The following is a 21,943-nucleotide window of genomic DNA, read 5'->3' as shown; positions in this document are numbered from 1 at the left end:
ACCACCACGCCTTGTGTTGGCTAGCTAACTTGAAGGATCCTTCAGGTCGCCTCGCACGATGGAGTTTGAGACTTCAAGCATTCGACATCACCGTCGTTTACAAGTCCGGGCGAAAGCACTCTGACGCCGACTGCTTGTCTCGCGCCCCCGTCGAACCGCCGCCACAGGATGACCAGGATGACGACACTTTCTTGAGACCCATCAGTGCCGACGAATTCGCCGAACAACAGCGAGCCGACCCGGAACTAAGGAACCTTGTAGATTACCTGGAAGGCAAGACCGTCACTGTGCCGAAGGTGTTCAGGCGAGGATTGGCGTCGTTTTTCTTGCAAAATGACATTCTCCTAAAGAACTTCTCGCCTCTCCGAGCCAACTACCTCCTCGTGGTACCCTCAGCATTGCGTCCAGAGGTTCTGCAAGCTCTCCATGACGACCCAACGGCTGGACACCTCGGTTTTTCCCGCACGCTCGCGAGGATACATGAAAAATACTACTGGCCTCGCCTCTCTGCCGACGTCGCCCATTACGTAAGGACATGCCGAGACTGTCAGCGACGCAAAACACAGCCGACAAGGCCAGCCGGACTTCTACAGCCGATCGAGCCACCTCGCCGACCGTTCCAGTAGATTTGGATGGACTTACTGGGGCCTTTTCCGATGTCGACGTCCGGGAATAAATGGATCGTCGTAGCTACGGACTACCTCACCCGCTACGCCGAAACAAAAGCCTTGCCCAAAGGCAGTGCTGCCGAGGTAGCCCGATTCTTCGTTGAGAACATCCTCCTGCGTCACGGTGCCCCAGAAGTCCTCATCACCGACAGAGGTACTGCCTTTACGGCAGAACTAACTCAAGCCATCCTGCGATACAGCCACACAAGCCATCGCCGGACCACCGCCTACCACCCGCAGACGAATGGCCTCACCGAGCGCCTAAATAAGACCATCGCCGACATGCTGGCAATGTACGTCGACGTCGAACACAAGACGTGGGATGCCATCCTTCCGTACGTGACCTTCGCATACAACACGGCCGTGCAAGAAACGACGCACATGGCGCCGTTCAACCTGGTCTACGGAAGGAACGCGGCAACGACGCTTGACGCCATGCTACCGGACGTCACCGACGAAGAAAATCTCGACGTTGCCACCTATTTGCAGCGTGCCGAAGAAGGTCGACAGCTCGCCCGACTGCGCATCAAGAACCAGCAGAGGACCGACAGCCGACACTACAACCTTCGACGACGCTACGTCGAGTACCAGCCCGGTGATCGTGTTTGGGTCTGGACTCCGATACGCCGACGAGGACTTAGCGAGAAGCTGTTACGTCGCTATTTCGGACCATATAAGATCACCCGACGTATTGGCGCACTGGACTATGAGGTCGTGCCAGACGGCATTTCGCAATCACAGCGGCGCTGGGCACGACCTGAAGTCATCCACGTGGTGCGTCTTAAGCCTTTCTACGCCCGCTGACAAACTTAGGTACTTTGTTACTTTGTTATTGTTTTTTGTTATTTTGTTTATTACGCATGGTTTTGTTTTCGCTTTCGTGTTTGTTTGTAGCATCGGGACGATGCTTTTTAAGGGGAGGGTATTGACACGTACACATGTTTATATTTCACCGGTGGCCGCTTTCAACATTGGCTGACAAATGTTAAACGTTATCGCTCGGCGCAGGACGCGCCTGCACTGGAAGCTTCTCGGACGTTATCAATGCTTCTATCCGTCGTCTGTGGTCACCGACGCCCATGTAATCTGATTGTATGGGCGACGCGAATTGTCTAGAACTTTCTGGAAGACACGCGGGCATCAGGGATTAATCTGGAACCTTCCATGACTCAGGTATAAAAGCCGACGCGTTTCGCCGCTGATCAGATTTCGACGATCGCCGACTGTGTTCGCCGCTATTGTTGTGCTTCAAGTGTAACTTGCTTTTGTGGGCACAGGTTCGCCCAATAAAGAATCAGTTTCTTCATTCCCAGTTTTACGACTGTTTGCTTCATCGTCACTACTACGTGACAATATAATGCTCATGTTATTCCTATTTTCACTGAGTTAAATCTCCTCACAATAAATAAAATTATCTGGTACAACCGCAGCATTGTTATTTACCGCCTACTTAAAAATCCACAATTACATTACATCATTGACAGGAATAGTCTTGCTAATCCTAACACTACCAGGTTCTCTTTACAAAATAACCTTTTACTTCCAAAATCACGCAGCAACTATGGCCAACTAACGGTTGGTTTTGCTAGTGTGAAAATGTGGAATAACTTACCTGCTCACGTGAAATCCTCACCTACATTATCGTCATACCAACGTTCACTGAGAGCTTATATTAGTACCTTGTAAACTGCATTCCTTCTTTGATGTATTTTTATGCTGCTTATTATGCACATTTTTTATGTGGTCATGTGTTGCCATAACTTGTATTGCTTTAAAACTGTAGAAATTGTGTAATTCGTTCTTTTTTCATAACCACAATTGACGCCTTTTTATTTATATAATGTTATGTAACTAAGAACAAGAGGTCCTGCTGCAGTTTCTAACTGTGGGACCTCTTTCTGTATATTTTCTACTACATATATGTACCACTAATGAAGCAATAAACTTGAACTTAAAGGTCAGAACAGGCCTTCAGGAACATCGAACGGGCTTTGAAAAAAAATTATGTTGATCGCTAGTAGGTGCATCGATTTGTGCAGTGTGCCCAACCTTTTCAATTCTGTTTCACATTCGTAATATATTGGTCAGCAATAAGACGACTTGAAAAGTGATTATGACCATGAGCAGTCTTCCGGTTTTGGGAGGATATACACAGGCCTGGTGGAGGTAAACATGCCACTTACTGTTGTGTACCAAATGCTTGATGGAAAGTCTTTGGCTCATTTCTCATAAGTATATGGTACACAGCTGAATTTTCTCATGGCTCAGGAGTACATAATGGAGTTTTAAAAATTCAGCCATTGTTTTTGCACATGGCAGCAGTGAAGCGCCTTGCCACGCCCACGCTGCATGTTCCATATGCAAGGAAATTAAAATATTCTGGCACCTGTTTTCTGCAATTTTCTCCTTGCAGTCAAGTGTATATTATGGGGGCAATCCACCCATTTAAGTATGTATATGTTCCAGCTTGCTCTCTATGAACAGGGGTCACGAGAGCCTAGTATATACAGCCAAGATTTTTGTTAAACTAAAATGGTTTGAATGGACCAAACCCTTTAATACAATGCATTGGTCCATTTAGCATGTAGTCTGTTTGGTATTTCTTTATTGGAGTGCAGAGTAAAGACACACACTCATTAAGAAAAGTTCATGCTGGTTGGTATCAAAGGCAAGGCTCAGTTTTCATACACCCTTGTTTTGTAGACTGCAATTTATTGCTATATTCCGGAAATACTAATTGTAGGCTGTTTCTGAACAGAACAAAATAAATATACTTCTGAGCCTGTGCTGTGCTATTTACTACAACTGTAGTATGTGTTTCTAAGGAATTGTGATGTTGGCATTTTGATTTTTTACAAGCTGTGTTGTTTTTATTTCAGACCGTTGTAAACTATGACAGACACTGAGTTTGTAAAGTTGCCGGTGGAGGAGCGTTGTCAGCATAAGGTAATGCTGCTATTGCTTGCTGCAGTTTCTACTGTGTTCAGCTATTCTTCCTGGTACTGTGCTTAAATTGCAAAATCAATGTCTTGTGAAGGCCTTCCGTCACATGGAAGTTTCTTTCAGATAGTACAGATCTTGTAATCCGTCTTTTTGAAGCATTGCTGGCAATAGTGGTGTTTAACTTTCAGCCTTGATAAAGATGCGAGGTCATTGATAACATAGGCAGACTTCTATTTACTGATGATTTAGGTATTGGACTAAAATAAGGGTGTGCGAATAGTAATATTGTAAATCGACTGTGTGTCAAGTACTTTAAGAATAGAAAGACAACTTCTTTCAATACAGTGCCTAAATTTCACAAAATTTTACCTGAAACATTTATAAATTTCAACGAACAACAAAAGATTGAACCACTATACACTGATATAAGCTCCTATCCAGCAGTTACTATAGTATTCAAGGTTCTGTTATGTCACCATTTATTAAATAAAAGTCGGACATTGAAATTTGTTCAACAATGTTTAAAAATAGGAGATATGTATCAGAATGGTGGCACACAGGCATTATGCAACAACATTGTCCCGAGATCAATACTGTGCCCACGGTGATACGAAAGCTTTGGCCTATGGGATAGATTCGGGTCGCCCAAGGATTGAAACGAAAAAAAATGAACCCCCCACTGTTTTAGTTTTTCCTTTTTTGAGTGCTTGCTCATCGCTACAGATTTTTTTTATATTGATTGTTTTGAATATTTCCTCTTCAATTTGAGTGCTGAATTGAAAATTTTGAATACGTGCATGCTTTTAGAGCAGAACGTTGTTGATACATGTGTGGTTCATGTAGTTTGCCTTACTTCGATCCTGGCAACATTTTTACGAATAATTTGTTAGTGGGCCGAATCTTTTTGTTTTAAACTTGGCGATGTTTTCTTTTCCTTCTTTTTTTGTTTGCATTACTGCCAAGAATGCGCAATGCTGTATGTACTGGTGTTGCCACATCGGAGTGTCAGTTTTATTTTGCTTCATTTAGAACAACTGTTTACCATGACTTCCTCAAAGTGAAGGAGGCTGTTGCCATATGATGACAATTGATTTAATGCCTTGTAAAGCTCACTGTAAACTCCCAGGACCTTCGGAAAGATTTCCTGGCGTTTGTGACGTTGTTTAGTTTGCTTCAGCACTCACTGCTGTTTCCCCTTGTCCTTTTTCAGTTATGGAAAGCTCGCCTTAGTGGGTATGAAGATGCCATCAATCTTTTTGGATCTGTCACCGACCCCAAGGGTCCAGAGTTTCAGAAGTTTTTGCCTCTCATCAAGAACTTTGTCACAGACAGCAATGCAGTGTCCCAGGAAAAGGGCCTGGCAGCTGTGCTGTCATTCGTTGAAAATGCCCAACCAGCCAATCGCATCTGCGGCGATGTCCTCACTGGGCTCGTCGCCAAATGCATTGCCGCCCCAAAGCAGAAGACACGGGAACTGGCACAGGAGATCATCTACATGTACGTCGAAATCGAGAAGCAGGAGGTGGTTGTAGAGGAACTGGTTAAGGCACTGGACAACAAGAATCCAAAGATAGTGTCGGGATGCGTGGCAACATTTCGAGAGTGCTTACGTCTCTTCGGTGCCAACATTATAGCTGTGAATCCTATCTTCAGGGCACTTCCAAAACTTCTCGAGCACAGGGATAAAACGGTGCGTGACGAGAGCAAGCTGCTGACTATTGAACTGTATCGCTGGACTGGAGATGCGTTAAAGCCCCTGCTGCAATCTATGAAGCCCGTTCAAGTGTCCGAGCTTGAGGCAGAGTTTTCCAAAGTGGAGAAGGGCACTGCATCTCCAGAGCGTTACATCCGGTCGGAGCAGACAGGAAGAGCACAGGCACCTGATGCTGGTACTGATGGTGGGGTTGATATTGAAGAGGGTGACGAGTGTGGCGGTGGAGCTGTTGTTGATGGGTATGACCTGTTGGAAGCCGTCGACATACTCTCCAAGCTCCCCAAAGACTTTTACGAACAGTGCGAGGCCAAGAAGTGGCAAGAGAGAAGAGAGGCGCTTGAAAAACTTCTCGAGATCGCAAGCAATCTTAAGCTTGAACCTGGTGACTATGGCGATCTCGTCAAAGCGCTGAAGAGGATAGTGGCCAAGGACAGCAACGTCGTCGTGGTGGCGCTCGCAGCCAAATGCTTGGCGGGGCTGGCAGCCGGCTTGAGGCAAAAGTTTCACCCATATGCGAATGCCTGCATCTCGACATGCATAGAGAAATTCAAAGAAAAGAAACAGAATGTGGTCACTGCTCTGAGAGAAGCACTGGACAATGCACTCCAGGCCACAAATTTGGAAGCCATCTTGGAGGATGTCGCAGGGGCTCTGGAGAACAAGAATCCTCAGATAAAGGCAGAGACGACCCTGTTCTTGGCACGTGTCTTCTCCAAGTCCACACCGGCTGCATTGAACAAGAAGCTGCTAAAAGCATTGGTGACGTCTTTGCTCAAAACTCTGAATGACTCTGACCCAGCAGTGAGGGAAGGCGCAAGCATGGCCTTGGGGACAGCGATGAAAGTGGTAGGGGAACGAGTGTTGACGCCTTTCCTTGGTGACCTGGACAATCTCAAAATGGAGAAGGTAAGGGCTCTTTTTTGTTTTTTTCTTGTACCCCTAACTGCACTGCTTAATTTTCAAGAATTGAGAGTGCAATCGTATCTACATATGAGGCCTGTTCTTTGTATAGCTAGCCCAGAATGGGGTTATGGTCTGCACTGTGTCCCCGAGCTGCTTTAATTGTTCCAGGCTAGCCTCCTCTTCCTGTTTGTCTTGCTTTCCTGCACTGTGTATTGATCATGAGATGCCCACGAGCCAATGCTAACAAACATATAGTTCAGTAAAATTTGTGGCTGGGTGGGTGGTGCTTATCAGCGGATGCTTATTAAGGGATGCTTAATAGCACAGCAAGGAAACTGACTGAACCCTTTAATTGGCAGCTCAGCAGTATTGTCGACTTAACAGAAACATCCGCGAGAACTGGACAAATCCAAATATTAGACACCCCTTTAAGGGGCCCTAAAATACTTTTTGAACGTAGCAAGAAAACATTGCTGACCTGTCGTAGAGGCTGCTGTGAACATGTGCTCCGAATATTGCTGCATTGCATTCAGCAGAGAAGTTACATTCTCTTGTTAAACACAGCAAAAAATCGCTTGCTCTCGCTTCTGCAATGTCGTCATGCAACTTCATCGAAAGCAGCTGGACTCGCCAATGCTATTGGCTGATTTCGTTATAGCAAGAGCATTCTCGGTAACACATAATTGCTAATTTTGAGTTAAATATATGAAGTCTTTGTTGTCGGGTTGGTATGGCTTGGAATAGAGCTGATATTGGGGGCTCTGAACTGACCCTACCTTTTATGCCTTCATTAGCTAGCAGCACTGGCTAATCGCTGTTGCTGATGGAACTTGGTCTGTCCTCCTTTCCTTGCCCATGGCTAAGGAATAAAAAAAAAACCTTGTGGGGTTGCACAGTGCTCTATCCTCGCACTGCATGTGTCGGCACATAGCTTGTGTTGACTGCATGCTTGCACGGGCTTGCAGAGGAAATCGGGTAGTTGTATGCATTCAGAATTAAAAGCTGCCACTGAGTAGCTTGAGTATGGCATTTCACTGCACCAAGAGTGCAAACTCTTAGCGTCTGCTGGTGCTTTCCTAGCCATGAGGAAAGCCTTACTTGAATGCAGCACCACACATTTAGCTGGTGATCTTTCTGGTAGTGCTGCCATGTATGCTGTGGCACACTTGAATGTTTGTTTTCTACTAAAATGTAGAAACACGAAGGGGGGGGGGCTAAGAAAATCAACACATAACAAGCCGTGCACTTTCAGCCATAGTGAGCTGTTTTGTTTGCTGACTGCAACTATGTAGCCCCTACCGCATTCCAGTGAAACTAGCGGAAAACTATATCTGCTGCTCACACGACATGAAAGCAAGCACCTACTGCCATCAGATCAACATTGACGTGTTAACTTTTTTTTCATGTCATTTATCATCATGTTCCTGGTTTAACACAGCATGCCAGCTTTCATTCATGCCCTTTTGCAGATGTTGAGATCTGTCACTGGAACATGGCATTGCAGGTCAAAGAGTGCTGCAAGAAAGCAGAGGTGGTGGCCGCACCACCTCAAAAGGCCCCCCGCAAGCCTGCTGTGGCTGCTTCCCCAGCCAAGCGTAGCACAGAGTCGAAGCCAGAAGCGCCCGTGCAAAGGAAGGCCACAACTGCAGTGGCCAAGCCTCGTGGTGGTGCCCGGGTTGTGAGACCAGGTGCTGCTTCCTCTGCTGCGCCATCGTCTGGACCTGCGAAAACACAGTCTTCTTCCAAGGTTTGTGCCATCTGCCATGGTAGCTCAGTGGCTATAGCATCAAGCTGCTGAGCTCAAGGCCATGGGATTGATCCTGGCTGCTGCGGCTGTATTCCAGTGGGGACTGAATGAAAAAAATAACCAGAAAGCCACAACCATTGCTACAGTTCCTACACGATGCAGAGCTGGAACTTTTTATTTTACTTTGTTTTTCCCTTATGCCCAGTTGGGTAAAACTACCCAGCATACCACACTACAATGTGCCTCATCATCATATGGATCTGGCACGTAATACCCCTGAAAAAAATTTTTTAGGATCTGTTCTTTCCTTTGTTTTATATGCTGCAGTGGCTCAGTGGCAATGGCATTCAGCTGTTGAGCACGAGGTTGGTTGTGGTTTCAGTTCTCAGCTGTGGTTTCTGCATTTCGATGTGGAGATAAGGGGCAGCCGCGGTGTTTATCTTAAGGTTTATCGCACGGGTATATTGAAGTGTTTCTGAACTGTGGTACACAATTATGTGTCACTTTACGCGCCCCTTTATGCCGAGCAGTAAAGACATGGACACGTTTGGCGTTGGCAACATGGTGGTGGCGGGCAAACTCCCGGCGCTGTTTATGGCGGCATCCTTTGTATGCAAGCTGTTCCTCGGGAGAACGCATGACACGTGGCTGTACCATTGCAATGTCGGAGAGAGAATCACTGTCACCTGCACCGCTGCAAGAGAGGAACGACGTCGCTAACCGTGCAGCCAATTGCGCGCCAGACGTTCCCTCTCCTCTTGTTCCCTCACACTTGGCGCATGCGCACTCCCTGCAGTCTGCGCTACGTCAAACCCACGCTGTGAAAGAACCAGACGTTGCCTTTTCTATTCCCTCACACTTGGCGCGTGGGAACTCCACGCAGACACTGCGAGTGTGTATGTACGTCGCCAACACGTCTTACTCCAAGGTGAAAGACCCACACATTCCCTCTCCTCTTGCTCCTAACTCTTCTTCAACTCAAGCCTGTTTTACAAGAGGTTTTTTTTGCGCATGCGCACTGGTTCCTGCAGAAGGCCCTCCTGGGCACAGACGGACGTTTCGCCTAGGCATATATAGCTTCGCTGTAAAATTTATTGTGTTCGCGACTTTCCGTTGCAATTAGTTTGATGGTGAAGGCTTCATACTTGCTTCAAGCAAATTTATACGAACAAGTTCCTGAACAGTTTGTTGCTTGTCAGTATTTTCTCTTCCAAGTTTGCTGCTGCTTTGTGAGATGCATCTAAACTTGTATCCTCTTTGCTCTAGTGTGTGTGTGTGTGTGTGTGTGTGTGAACAAACATGCGTCGGGGAAAGCTTTAAAAAAAAGGCATACTATCTTCTTCCTTCTGTCCCTACCACTTTCCACAGGATTTTATGAATTTGTAAAGTTCACAGGCTGACAGGTATGCAAGCTGAGGCGGAGGGCAAACATGCTTTTGCGCTGCACTTTGGTTGCACATTAAAGAACACCAGGTGGTTAAAATAAGTTCGGAGCCCTCCACTATGGCATCTCTCGTAACCTGCTTTGCAGAAGCGCACCCAGGATCTCTGCCAGGGGGGGGGGGGGGTTGACAGTTTGCCAATACCATCTAAACAGCACTAATTTCGATTTCTTCACGGGAAATTGTCAAGAAAATGCGCTTCTTGCGAGTGTGCAGACGATTGCGCGTCTTGCATCTTAGTTGCAGCACTAAAATGCGTAAGGAAAGAAAAGGGGTTAAACAAAAGGGGGGGGGGGGTTAAGTTGGCCTCAGGGGGGGGGGGGGTTACAACCCCCGAATCCCCCCCCCCCCGTCGGTGCGCCACTGCTGCTTTGCAATGTTATCCGTGATCATTCAATCCTCTTTCGCTTTGTTTTCTGTATTTTTAAGACGTACTGTCAAGGAAAACAGTGCATTGACTAGAAATGCTTGGTACCTCTGTTTGACCTGTTTTATCCTTGGCAGGAAGGCTCGGCATTATAGTTGCAGTTAATGTTGCACTTAAGTTACTGGATTTTGCTCAAGTGTGAAATAATACGAGATTTGCTTTATTTTTATGACTGCATGCAGAAAAAGATTAAATTGTAACATATAGGGTTCTTTTTCACATAACCCAGGTCTAAATCACTGACTTTAGCTCATGTTGCGCACAAACAGCTTGCTAAAAGCTTAAAGGAGCCCTAAACCACATTTCTTTAAAGCCTCAAAAATGCCATTGAACTAGTATGCTACCTCCCAGAGATATATTACCAAAACAAGTTTTCAAGACCTAGTACAAGTAGATACTTTGAGCGCAGTTTTCCAATTCGCTCTCTACTCTCCACTCCTTCGGAGCGTAGGAGCACCGCTGGCGACAGAGTGGTGATACCCTGCCTACAGTATTACGGCGAGCCGGCTTTTCGCTATGCTCTGCGGCGAACATGGTATTTATGCTACACAGCTATGTGTGACCAAACGCAACTACAGCAGGGCTGGAGTGTGCACTCGTGTGCTCCAGCCTGACCACGCTATGTGGTGTGAACCGGCTTTGTCGTACATAGATAGTAGGAAAAATCTTGATTTCGCGCCTTCCAAGGCTCTATATGAAGCTCACTAAAAAGCGCGTCCAGCTAAGAACAATGGGAGCGAGCCTGCAATGGCGTGCTTCTTCTGTAGATGCGAATCTATTCATTGTGAGGTGTGACAGGCCTAGTGTACGTGTGGTCTGGGCTTACGTTTCGCATAGGTAGACTAGTTGAGTGTTCCAGACTAATTGAAATTAGCAAAAGGAGATGCGTCCGACGCCTCGATAAGTAGTGTGTCCAAAGTTTCATTCTTATGTGGGCGGGCATGAGCAGATGATAGCTCGCGCTTCTTTATTGATGTCAGCTATTGGCCAATAGCCGCCATGCATGAGAATCTGCTATGTGTCGAAATAGGGCAGCATCGAAAAGGGTGAGACTGTTTCTGTTGAAAAGTGCATTTGAAAAAAAAGGTCACTTTGTGGTTCGCTTGTGAGCTCCACACGCCGGGCACAAGTGCAAAATTTGGCTGAGATGTTTACAGCAGTGTGTGGCCTCCGTGAAATGTTTTTTCACCTAGCTCGAGGGGTGGTTCAGGAACTCCTTAAATGAATAAAACAATGGTGAATGTAGGTAGTTTATGCTGTTATGTCAATCTCGCTGCCTTTTAGTTTTAATGCTCTTTACTGTGGAATGAACTTCCAATTCTTTGCACAGAAAAATCTGTGAAGAGGAGGGAATCTGGTTTGCGAATGCCTTCCTATTCTTTTTTCCCCCTCTGATTGCAGCAACTGTTAGCATCAGCTTTGATGTTTTTGCTGTCGGAGCAGTTGATAGTCTTGATGAGCATAATCATTTAGCAAACACTGACGCTGAGTATTTATTTAACATGAAGCATGTGAGGATGCGCGACTCTCACGCATCCCCGATGTTGTTTTCCCCACATGGCTCCCGTCTTCTGTAATCTGGCTTTGCCACGTGGCGTTACGGCGGCAGCGTATTACTAGAGATGGCGCTAGTGTTGCATGCGAATGCCACCTAGTGGCGGGGTTGCTTAGGCGCAAAAGGAAGAAGGCGCTTCCTCTTGGCTTGGGGGTCTGCGAGCAGCACGCACGGAGGGCTCGCGCGTGTGCCGGCCCGCTTCGCGGGACGGTCCCGCGAAGGCTTAGGAGCAGGACACCGGTATGGACAAACTCTGATCCTTCGAATGCGCCACCGTTCACGTGACCGTACACGTGAACGATTAGACCAGGGGTTCTCAAGCATGTTGATCCCAGGGAACCCTGCTAAGCTCCGTGATGTGCCAAGGAACCTCCCCCCTATAATATAGAGACTAGGCTTACCACGCAACATGTTTAGGGCCAACGGTGGTGGTTTGCAGGCTACTTTGACGGCGACATGCAACACACAAGGTCCAAACTGGGTGCAATCGTTATGAATCAAGAGAATACAGCTTCGCAATCATGATTCATGCCGAGAAAGAATGACAGTTTTCAATGCTTATCGCACGGGGACACTTAATTATAACGTTTCATCACAAGAGATCTTAGAATTAGTGCCGACTCTACTTTGAGTACACTAAAACCTCGTCAATTCAGATTTCACGGGTCCTAATAAAAATTATCAAATTAACCGAATGTCGAATTATCGAGGGTATAAAGAAAACAATAAACAAATGCTTACTACGTCAACAGCTTTTATTTAGTGAATGAATCAGCAAATCGTGTTCCTATTTTGCACAACAGCTGTGAGGAAGCTGCAGTTTTCGTCACCTCGATACTCGTGTAATGCTCGCAGCAATTCCGCGGAGCACGTCTTTATCTGAGACACGTTTTTCGCTATCATGCGCACATCCCAATTATTTTGTCCCCATGAGCTGGTCACCGACAAATTGGCCGTCCATCGCGATGTTGCCGGTGCGCTTCATCTTCAACAGCTTTGCACTGAAAGCGAAACTACTGTTTGCCGCAACCGCTGCGGATAAAACTGCGGCTGCTATCGACTCGATCATATACGGTTACCTTGCATTTCTGAAGGCGGGCGGCAGACGCGTGCACCGAGCCAAAACGAAACTACGGTTGGCCGCAACCGCTGCAGACGAAACTATTGTGGAAATCGATGCTAGGGAGCATTGCACGTAGGCTTTCTAATCGACGCGATGACGGATGGCGACTAGGCACTTATGAAGGCATGCGGCCTACCGCCAACGCGGTGTTATCCGCGACAATAGAAGCATTCCGGCATTGCTACCAGACACGTTTCACATACGATTTCCACTGACGATGCGGACAGATGCGACTTCGCTGCTTGGTTTAGGTTGGACGCTAGCGCCATTATTGCACTTTTTCGCCGCGCCTTTACGATGCTCCCCACATTTATTTTGTAACCCACCGACGAGTACATCAGCGCGCACACTATGGGCCCCAATCTACAAACGGGAAAAATGCACATGGTAGAAGTTACAGCCTCCGAGACTTAAGGGCAAAAGCTTAGGCGCGCAGCCCGTTTTCAGAGGCTGGGTGGCTAAAAGCTGCCGGCGGATTTATTGTGCAGTTCGCACGTTTCTGTTACGTACTGCGATGGTGCTTTTTGACACTTGGGAATAGGTAATGAAGGTTCTTTGGATCGAGCGCTCCTCGCGTTCGCTGTTTTAGCCACTTGGCGAGCCTGGAACCAGCGAAAATTTATCAGTGGCTCGCGGAACCCATTATGAGAACCTATTGATTAGGCGATGGTGTCATAGCATGGGGCGAACATATTCGCTCGCTATCCAGTCGCGGTGAGTCGGACTTCCTTGATTTGTCGCGCACCAATGTGAATGTTCTATGGGAAGTATAATTCGGCTAGCGTGTATTAGTGTATGAAAGGTGCAATAAATGCTCTTTTGATTGTTTACACTACTGTGTTGTCGTTCCTTTGTCCCAAGAGCACGTGTGAGACCCCACAAGCATTATCTTGCAGGCCATATTGGTACAGTTGACTCCCGATAATTCGAAGTCGCTTAATTGGAATTTTCGGTAAATAGGAGTAAAGGAGTGGTCCTGTCAGTTTTATATGCAGCCCTACGGAAAAAATTTCTCGATAATTTCAAGGTAAAATCTCATAATATTGGTTACTTAGAAGTTATTTTTCAATCGAGAACCTTCAGGCTACCGTAAGTTTTCAATAAAATACGCAATTTTTCACGTGCCAGAACAGCTACTTGACCGCGCTGGTGTCGTCGCCATCGCAGCTGCCTGCAATGCACTGTTATCGCCATCACCGCTGTCCGCAGCACCACATCTCTTGAAACGGCAAGATTGTGTAGTGAACGCCACGGTGTAAGAAATACTTCAGGTGAGCGGACGCCGCAGCTACCCGCTCCGCGACTATGCTCTGCTTCGCAAAGATCCCGGGAGATGGCGCTACCAACTTCGACCTGGTACTTCTACCAACTTCGACCTGGTACGTCGGCTTCACTCTCACGAGTGAAGCCGACGGGAGCGGACGTGTAGAGTCGAGGTGCTATTTCAGCGCAGCAGGAGCAGCGTGCCAAAGAGATAAGTTTTGTTATTTTATATTTCACTTTCTGGTTTTTTTAGGAGGGTTAGCTTAGCCAAACAATCTTTATAAATTATTTTAATGCTTTCTCACTTTCTTGGTCTTCTCGCTTAGATAAAAGTAGGTAAAGAAATTTTTTCTTCTTTTCCACATCTACGCCTTGTTAGTACGAGATGATGGTTGGTACTAGGGGGAACCCACGCGTGCGTTGTTCTGAGTGCGAGCGTTCCTACGCGCTGGAAGAAACACGGTTTAAATCAGCACGCGAAGCGAATGGTGCAGATTTTATCTGTAGGATGTGTGTGCTAGGGTCGCGGCTAGACCGCCTAGAGCAAGACAAGGATAAGTTAGCTAAGCGGGTTGGAAAGCTAGAAAAGGAACTTCAAATCGAGCAGAAGCAGAGGAAGGAGGCAGAAGAAAAGCTAGCTAACGCAGAAATCCAGCTGAGCGCCACCATTCTGCAAAGCACTGATGACCGCATCGAGGCGAGCACCGCGAACGGAGCTGGCTCCGATGCGAGTGCAGAGACAGCCGAACCCGCCACGCCGGTAAGCAGTGGCGCAAACGTCAGTGATAGTCACGAAGGGGATACCACTGACGCGGCCGGGGAAGAAAACAAAGCCAAGGGCAAGAATAAGAAAGGAGGGGAGGGCATTGTGACTTCGGGGGCAGCTTTCGGCGGTGAGGGGGAAGGAAAGCGTCGAGTTGTGTTTGTTGGGGATTCCAACATGCGTAAAGTAGAACCGGCGATAGCAGAGAGGGTAGGGGCAGACGAACGAGTCCAGGTTAGCGCGCTTCCGGGAAAGCCGATTAGAGAGGTGATCGCGAAGGCCAAGGAACGCATGTGGTGATGATGATGATGATGATCTATTGGCATCCCCTTTGAAACGGGGCGGCGACAAATAGTCACCTAGCCTGCTTGATTTAATCAGGTATACCATACATGTTCTTTATCTTGCATTTTTGTATACCTATCATTATTTTTCTTTTTCAAAAATTTACCTTGTACCGCTGCCTATGATTTTAAGAGATCAGGTCGCATCCATCTTTTCCCTACTTTTTTTCCACCAGTACTCTAATCGTCTCTTGCTGATCTCTACGGCTGATCTGTTTATGTTTCCTTCCACTTTAAACCCAAGCGCTTCTGGGAGTTGCACGTTACCTACGGTTCTCGCTGGGTGGATCCCGTCGCATTCCATTAGGATGTGCTGAGTGGTCTCTGGATCTTTACTGCAGCATACACATGTTTCATCTAATTCCGAATATTTGTTCCGATATGTTTTCGTCCTTAGGCAACCGGCTCGAGCCTCAAATAGCAAGGCACTGCCCTTTGTGTTATCGTACAGATTTTCCCTTCTAATTTCTTTCTTCTCATTCTTGTAAATCTCCATTGTCCTTTTCGTTTCCATTCTTTGCATCCAATTCACGGTCTCTATTTCTCTCACTTTCTTTCTGATGACCCCTGGTTGTCTATTTACAGTTTCGATTATCCTGTACTTGGTTGCCAACTTCCTTGACCTCTTCCTCCATTCTGTGTCCACGCTTTTCATGTAGAGATACTTGTGCACTTTAGCCGCCCATTTATTTTCATCCATGTTCCTGAGCCTTTCTTCAAAACTAATTTTGCTTTGTGCTTCTCTGACTTCAAAAGAGGCCCAACCCATGTCTCCATGCACTGCCTCATTTGTCGTATTACCGTGTGCTCCCAAAGCCAACCGGCCTACTGATCTTTGGTTAACTTCCAAACCCGCCAATATATCCGATTTAAAGCATATAATGGCATTTGCGAATGTTAGCGCTGGCACCATTACTCCTTTCCAGATTCCACGCACCACCTCATACTTATTGTGGCCCCACAGTGCTCTGTGTTTCATTAATGCTGCATTCCGCTTCCCCTTTATTTTCAGATTATCTTGGTGGTTGCTTGAGTAATTCTTTCCTTCGTTTATGTGTACGCCGAGGTACTTATATTGCTTCACTATGGGTATTACTTGCTGTTGAATTGACACCACGAAGTTACTCGTGTGTTCATTAAAGATCATAATCCCTGATTTCTCTGTGCTAAACTTAAGGCCTAGATTTGTCGCTGCGTTCCCACAGATATTCGCAAGTATCTGTAAATCTTTTTTATTGTCCGCTAGTAGCACAATGTCGTCTGCGTACATCAGTCCAGGGATCTTCTGTTGCACCATTTGTCCATTACGCATGTAGGATAAATCAAAACCTAATTCGCTGTTTTCCAGTCGTCTTTCTATGCCCTTGACGTAAAGCGTGAACAACAATGGTGACAGAGGGCATCCTTGCTTCAATCCTTGGTGAATTCCCACCATTTCATTTCCTTTTCGGCCTTCCCATGCCACTTGTACTTGGTTGTCTCGATATATCTCCCTCAGCAGCTCCACGAAATCGTCATCTATGCCTTCGTATTGAAGAATATCCCACAACAATTCCCTGTCTACGTTGTCATAAGCTCCTTTAATATCTAGAAATGCTATCCATAAAGGTCTTTTCTGAGCCACTGAAATCTCTATGCACTGAGTTAGTACAAACATATTGTCTTCTAAGCGTCTGCCTGGCCTGAACCCATTCTGTAGTTCCCCCAATACACCGTTTTCTTCCACCCACTTCGACAGTTCTAATTTTATGGCTTGCATTGCCATTCTATATATCACCGACGTTACTGTAACTGGCCTGTACGAGCTCGTCTTATCCTTATCTCCTTTGCCTTTGTAGATAAGATTCATCTTGCTTTCACGCCATCCAACGGGAATATTCTTTGTTCTAATCACTTGCTCTATGGCATTAGTCAGCAGTGCCTTGCTTTTTGGACCGAGGTTTTTGATTAGCTGTATTGGGATTTCATCGGGTCCTGCTGCCGTGTTGTTAGGGACATTTTCTGCTGCCTTTTTCCAATAAAAGCTTTCTATGCTGAATTTTGATCTCTCAGGCCTCTCTGTTGTTGCTGGATCTGTTGTCTGAACTACGCTTTTTCTCGTACCGAAGTTATGCCTGATAACGTCTGTGATGTACCGCAGCGCATCATCGCCTTCATAGATGTTACCGTCTTCATCCCTTATAGCCGTTTGCGAGTTTCTAGTTGGAGCTCCGAGTGCTTTTATATGGTTCCAGAATCTTTTTGGGGCGCCTTTGTCTCTTTTGTGAATGTTATGCACCCAACGTTCACTTGCGCATTTAATTTTCTCTTGCACGAGCTCACTCGCAACCCTTTTCTTTTCTCGGTACGTATTCCATCTAAGGAGCACCTCTTCTTCTTGTAATCCCAACTTTTTGGCTTCTCGATGAACCCTAGATGCCTCTTTACGCTCTTCTATAGCTTGTTTAATTTCCTTGTTCCACCACTTACGTGGTTTCCTCTTTCCAATCCAACAATTGTATTGCCGTGTCCGCCTTATTTCATGCTGCATAACCTCCACCAGTTCCTTATATTCCCAGACTGCTGTAGGAAAAGCCTCAATTTTCTTCTCTGTGTTGTTTGCGATCTCTGTTATTTGCTCGTCATTCATTTTTAAAAACTCTGAGGCTATTGGTTCATGTTCTGCGCTGGTATCTCTCCCAAACTTTAATGCTAAACGTCTATGATCGCTTCCCAGGCTATTTTTTCCATTTTCGTCTATTATCATTTGGTCCAGTTGTTCGTAGACCATTTCTGAGACTAAGGCGTAGTCGATACATGACTGCCTGTTTCCGCATTGCCACGTTACCTGTCCATGACACTTATTCTCCCTGTTAACTACTATAAGGTTCTGTTCATCACACAAATCCAGCACTAGAGAGCCGTTGTAATCAGTATATCCGTCTAAATCGTCCATGTGCGCGTTCATATCTCCCACTAATATCACCTGGCCCGAGTTACTGAACTCATTAATATCGCTTCTAATGCAATCGACCAATTCCTTATTTTTTTCCCTGCTATCACTACCTGTCCACAGGTAAGCTACTCCCAGCCACGTCTTTTTACCTTGCCATGTACCACTAATCCATAAATGCTCTTTACATGTCTCGTTTACCCTTCGCCACTTCAGACCTCGCCTAATTAGTACGCCTACGCCTCCGCCTTTCCTTGACCCGGTCATTCTGTTGCACCCTTCCCATACAAAGTTGTCAATAACAGGCGGCTGCTCCAAATCTCGTAGATGCGTTTCGGTCAAGGCGTACACACTAATCGCTTCATCCTTCATCCTTCAGAGAGGTGTCTCTCCTCCATTGTGTGGGACACAATGGAGGAGAGACACCTAGTGGTGATAATGGGCGGAGTGATTGACGTACTGAACGGACGAGGAGCAGGAATCACAAAGCAAATAGCCAAAGGGGTCACCGACCTGCGGAATGTTTCAAAAGAAGTACAAATCGCGGTGTGCACGGTGCCAGAGGTTGAAAGGCAGGGTTATAAAATTGAAAGGGCAGTTCTTGCAGTAAACAGGGAAATTTGGACTCTAGCTAAAGCAATGAATTTTACGGTCATTGACATCAACCGTGAAGTGCACCGAGCAGGCCGCGAAGGCGCTTTTGTGCGTGACGGGATACATTTTAGTGAAAGTGTAGCAACACCGGTCGGAAATCGATTCGCGGCACGAGCTGTAGCTTTTTTAGGCGGGCCCCAGGCAATCAGGAAGCAGGATTAAGTATTGAACATAGCGAAACACCAGTAAAGGGCAGAATTAGGCGACCAGGAGTCAGGAAAAGACGCAGAAAGGATAAGAATAGAGAAGGTAAAATTTGCTACATTAACATGCAGGGTGGTCGTAAGCAGGAAAAATGGCTGAAAATTCAAACGCAACTGAATGATGAAGCGATTAGTGTGTACGCCTTGACCGAAACGCATCTACGAGATTTGGAGCAGCCGCCTGTTATTGACAACTTTGTATGGGAAGGGTGCAACAGAATGACCGGGTCAAGGAAAGGCGTAGGCGTACTAATTAGGCGAGGTCTGAAGTGGCGAAGGGTAAACGAGACATGTAAAGAGCATTTATGGATTAGTGGTACATGGCAAGGTAAAAAGACGTGGCTGGGAGTAGCTTACCTGTGGACAGGTAGTGATAGCAGGGAAAAAAATAAGGAATTGGTCGATTGCATTAGAAGCGATATTAATGAGTTCAGTAACTCGGGCCAGGTGATATTAGTGGGAGATATGAACGCGCACATGGACGATTTAGACGGATATACTGATTACAACGGCTCTCTAGTGCTGGATTTGTGTGATGAACAGAACCTTATAGTAGTTAACAGGGAGAATAAGTGTCATGGACAGGTAACGTGGCAATGCGGAAACAGGCAGTCATGTATCGACTACGCCTTAGTCTCAGAAATGGTCTACGAACAACTGGACCAAATGATAATAGACGAAAATGGAAAAAATAGCCTGGGAAGTGATCATAGACGTTTAGCATTAAAGTTTGGGAGAGATACCAGCGCAGAACATGAACCAATAGCCTCAGAGTTTTTAAAAATGAATGACGAGCAAATAACAGAGATCGCAAACAACATAGAGAAGAAAATTGAGGCTTTTCCTACAGCAGTCTGGGAATATAAGGAACTGGTGGAGGTTATGCAGCATGAAATAAGGCGGACACGGCAATACAATTGTTGGATTGGAAAGAGGAAACCACGTAAGTGGTGGAACAAGGAAATTAAACAAGCTATAGAAGAGCGTAAAGAGGCATCTAGGGTTCATCGAGAAGCCAAAAAGTTGTGATTACAAGAAGAAGAGGTGCTCCTTAGATGGAATACGTACCGAGAAAAGAAAAGGGTTGCGAGTGAGCTCGTGCAAGAGAAAATTAAATGCGCAAGTGAACGTTGGGTGCATAACATTCACAAAAGAGACAAAGGCGCCCCAAAAAGATTCTGGAACCATATAAAAGCACTCGGAGCTCCAACTAGAAACTCGCAAACGGCTATAAGGGATGAAGACGGTAACATCTATGAAGGCGATGATGCGCTGCGGTACATCACAGACGTTATCAGGCATAACTTCGGTACGAGAAAAAGCGTAGTTCAGACAACAGATCCAGCAACAACAGAGAGGCCTGAGAGATCAAAATTCAGCATAGAAAGCTTTTATTGGAAAAAGGCAGCAGAAAATGTCCCTAACAACACGGCAGCAGGACCCGATGAAATCCCAATACAGCTAATCAAAAACCTCGGTCCAAAAAGCAAGGCACTGCTGACTAATGCCATAGAGCAAGTGATTAGAACAAAGAATATTCCCGTTGGATGGCGTGAAAGCAAGATGAATCTTATCTACAAAGGCAAAGGAGATAAGGATAAGACGAGCTCGTACAGGCCAGTTACAGTAACGTCGGTGATATATAGAATGGCAATGCAAGCCATAAAATTAGAACTGTCGAAGTGGGTGGAAGAAAACGGTGTATTGGGGGAACTACAGAATGGGTTCAGGCCAGGCAGACGCTTAGAAGACAATATGTTTGTACTAACTCAGTGCATAGAGATTTCAGTAGCTCAGAAAAGACCTTTATGGATAGCATTTCTAGATATTAAAGGAGCTTATGACAACGTAGACAGGGAATTGTTGTGGGATATTCTTCAATACGAAGGCATAGATGACGATTTCGTGGAGCTGCTGAGGGAGATATATCGAGACAACCAAGTACAAGTGGCATGGGAAGGCCGAAAAGGAAATGAAATGGTGGGAATTCACCAAGGATTGAAGCAAGGATGCCCTCTGTCACCATTGTTGTTCACGCTTTACGTCAAGGGCATAGAAAGACGACTGGAAAACAGCGAATTAGGTTTTGATTTATCCTACATGCGTAATGGACAAATGGTGCAACAGAAGATCCCTGGACTGATGTACGCAGACGACATTGTGCTACTAGCGGACAATAAAAAAGATTTACAGATACTTGCGAATATCTGTGGGAACGCAGCGACAAATCTAGGCCTTAAGTTTAGCACAGAGAAATCAGGGATTATGATCTTTAATGAGCACACGAGTAACTTCGTGGTGTCAATTCAACAGCAAGTAATACCCATAGTGAAGCAATATAAGTACCTCGGCGTACACATAAACGAAGGAAAGAATTACTCAAGCAACCACCAAGATAATCTGAAAATAAAGGGGAAGCGGAATGCAGCATTAATGAAACACAGAGCACTGTGGGGCCACAATAAGTATGAGGTGGTGCGTGGAATCTGGAAAGGAGTAATGGTGCCAGCGCTAACATTCGCAAATGCCATTATATGCTTAAAATTGGATATATTGGCGGGTTTGGAAGTTAACCAAAGATCAGTAGGCCGGTTGGCTTTGGGAGCACACGGTAATACGACAAATGAGGCAGTGCATGGAGACATGGGTTGGGCCTCTTTTGAAGTCAGAGAAGCACAAAGCAAAATTAGTTTTGAAGAAAGGCTCAGGAACATGGATGAAAATAAATGGGCGGCTAAAGTGCACAAGTATCTCTACATGAAAAGCGTGGACACAGAATGGAGGAAGAGGTCAAGGAAGTTGGCAACCAAGTACAGGATAATCGAAACTGTAAATAGACAACCAGGGGTCATCAGAAAGAAAGTGAGAGAAATAGAGACCGTGAATTGGATGCAAAGAATGGAAACGAAAAGGACAATGGAGATTTACAAGAATGAGAAGAAAGAAATTAGAAGGGAAAATCTGTACGATAACACAAAGGGCAGTGCCTTGCTATTTGAGGCTCGAGCCGGTTGCCTAAGGACGAAAACATATCGGAACAAATATTCGGAATTAGATGAGACATGTGTATGCTGCAGTAAAGATCCAGAGACCACTCAGCACATCCTAATGGAATGCGACGGGATCCACCCAGCGAGAACCGTAGGTAACGTGCAACTCCCAGAAGCGCTTGGGTTTAAAGTGGAAGGAAACATAAACAGATCAGCCGTAGAGATCAGCAAGAGACGATTAGAGTACTGGTGGAAAAAAAGTAGGGAAAAGA

General features: G+C 45.9%; 1 protein-coding gene across 1 annotated transcript in view; it reads left to right on the top strand.

The window, feature by feature from the left end:
- Window positions 1-3,478: 3,478 nt before the first annotated feature.
- LOC119446877 (cytoskeleton-associated protein 5-like) overlaps window positions 3,479-21,943 on the top strand; it is a 117,458-nt gene continuing 98,993 nt past the window's right edge. The window contains exons 1-3 of the mRNA XM_049663653.1: window positions 3,479-3,614; window positions 4,822-6,231; window positions 7,733-7,975. Coding sequence (XP_049519610.1) covers window positions 3,561-3,614; window positions 4,822-6,231; window positions 7,733-7,975 — 1,707 coding nt within the window. The 5' untranslated portion in view covers window positions 3,479-3,560. The remainder of the gene's footprint in view (window positions 3,615-4,821; window positions 6,232-7,732; window positions 7,976-21,943) is intronic.

This window comes from Dermacentor silvarum, chromosome 1 (genome assembly GCF_013339745.2).
Source record: "Dermacentor silvarum isolate Dsil-2018 chromosome 1, BIME_Dsil_1.4, whole genome shotgun sequence".
Classification (NCBI taxonomy): domain Eukaryota; kingdom Metazoa; phylum Arthropoda; class Arachnida; order Ixodida; family Ixodidae; genus Dermacentor; species Dermacentor silvarum.
Note: the sequence above shows the minus strand (reverse complement) of the source record. Positions and strands in the feature narration are given on the sequence as shown.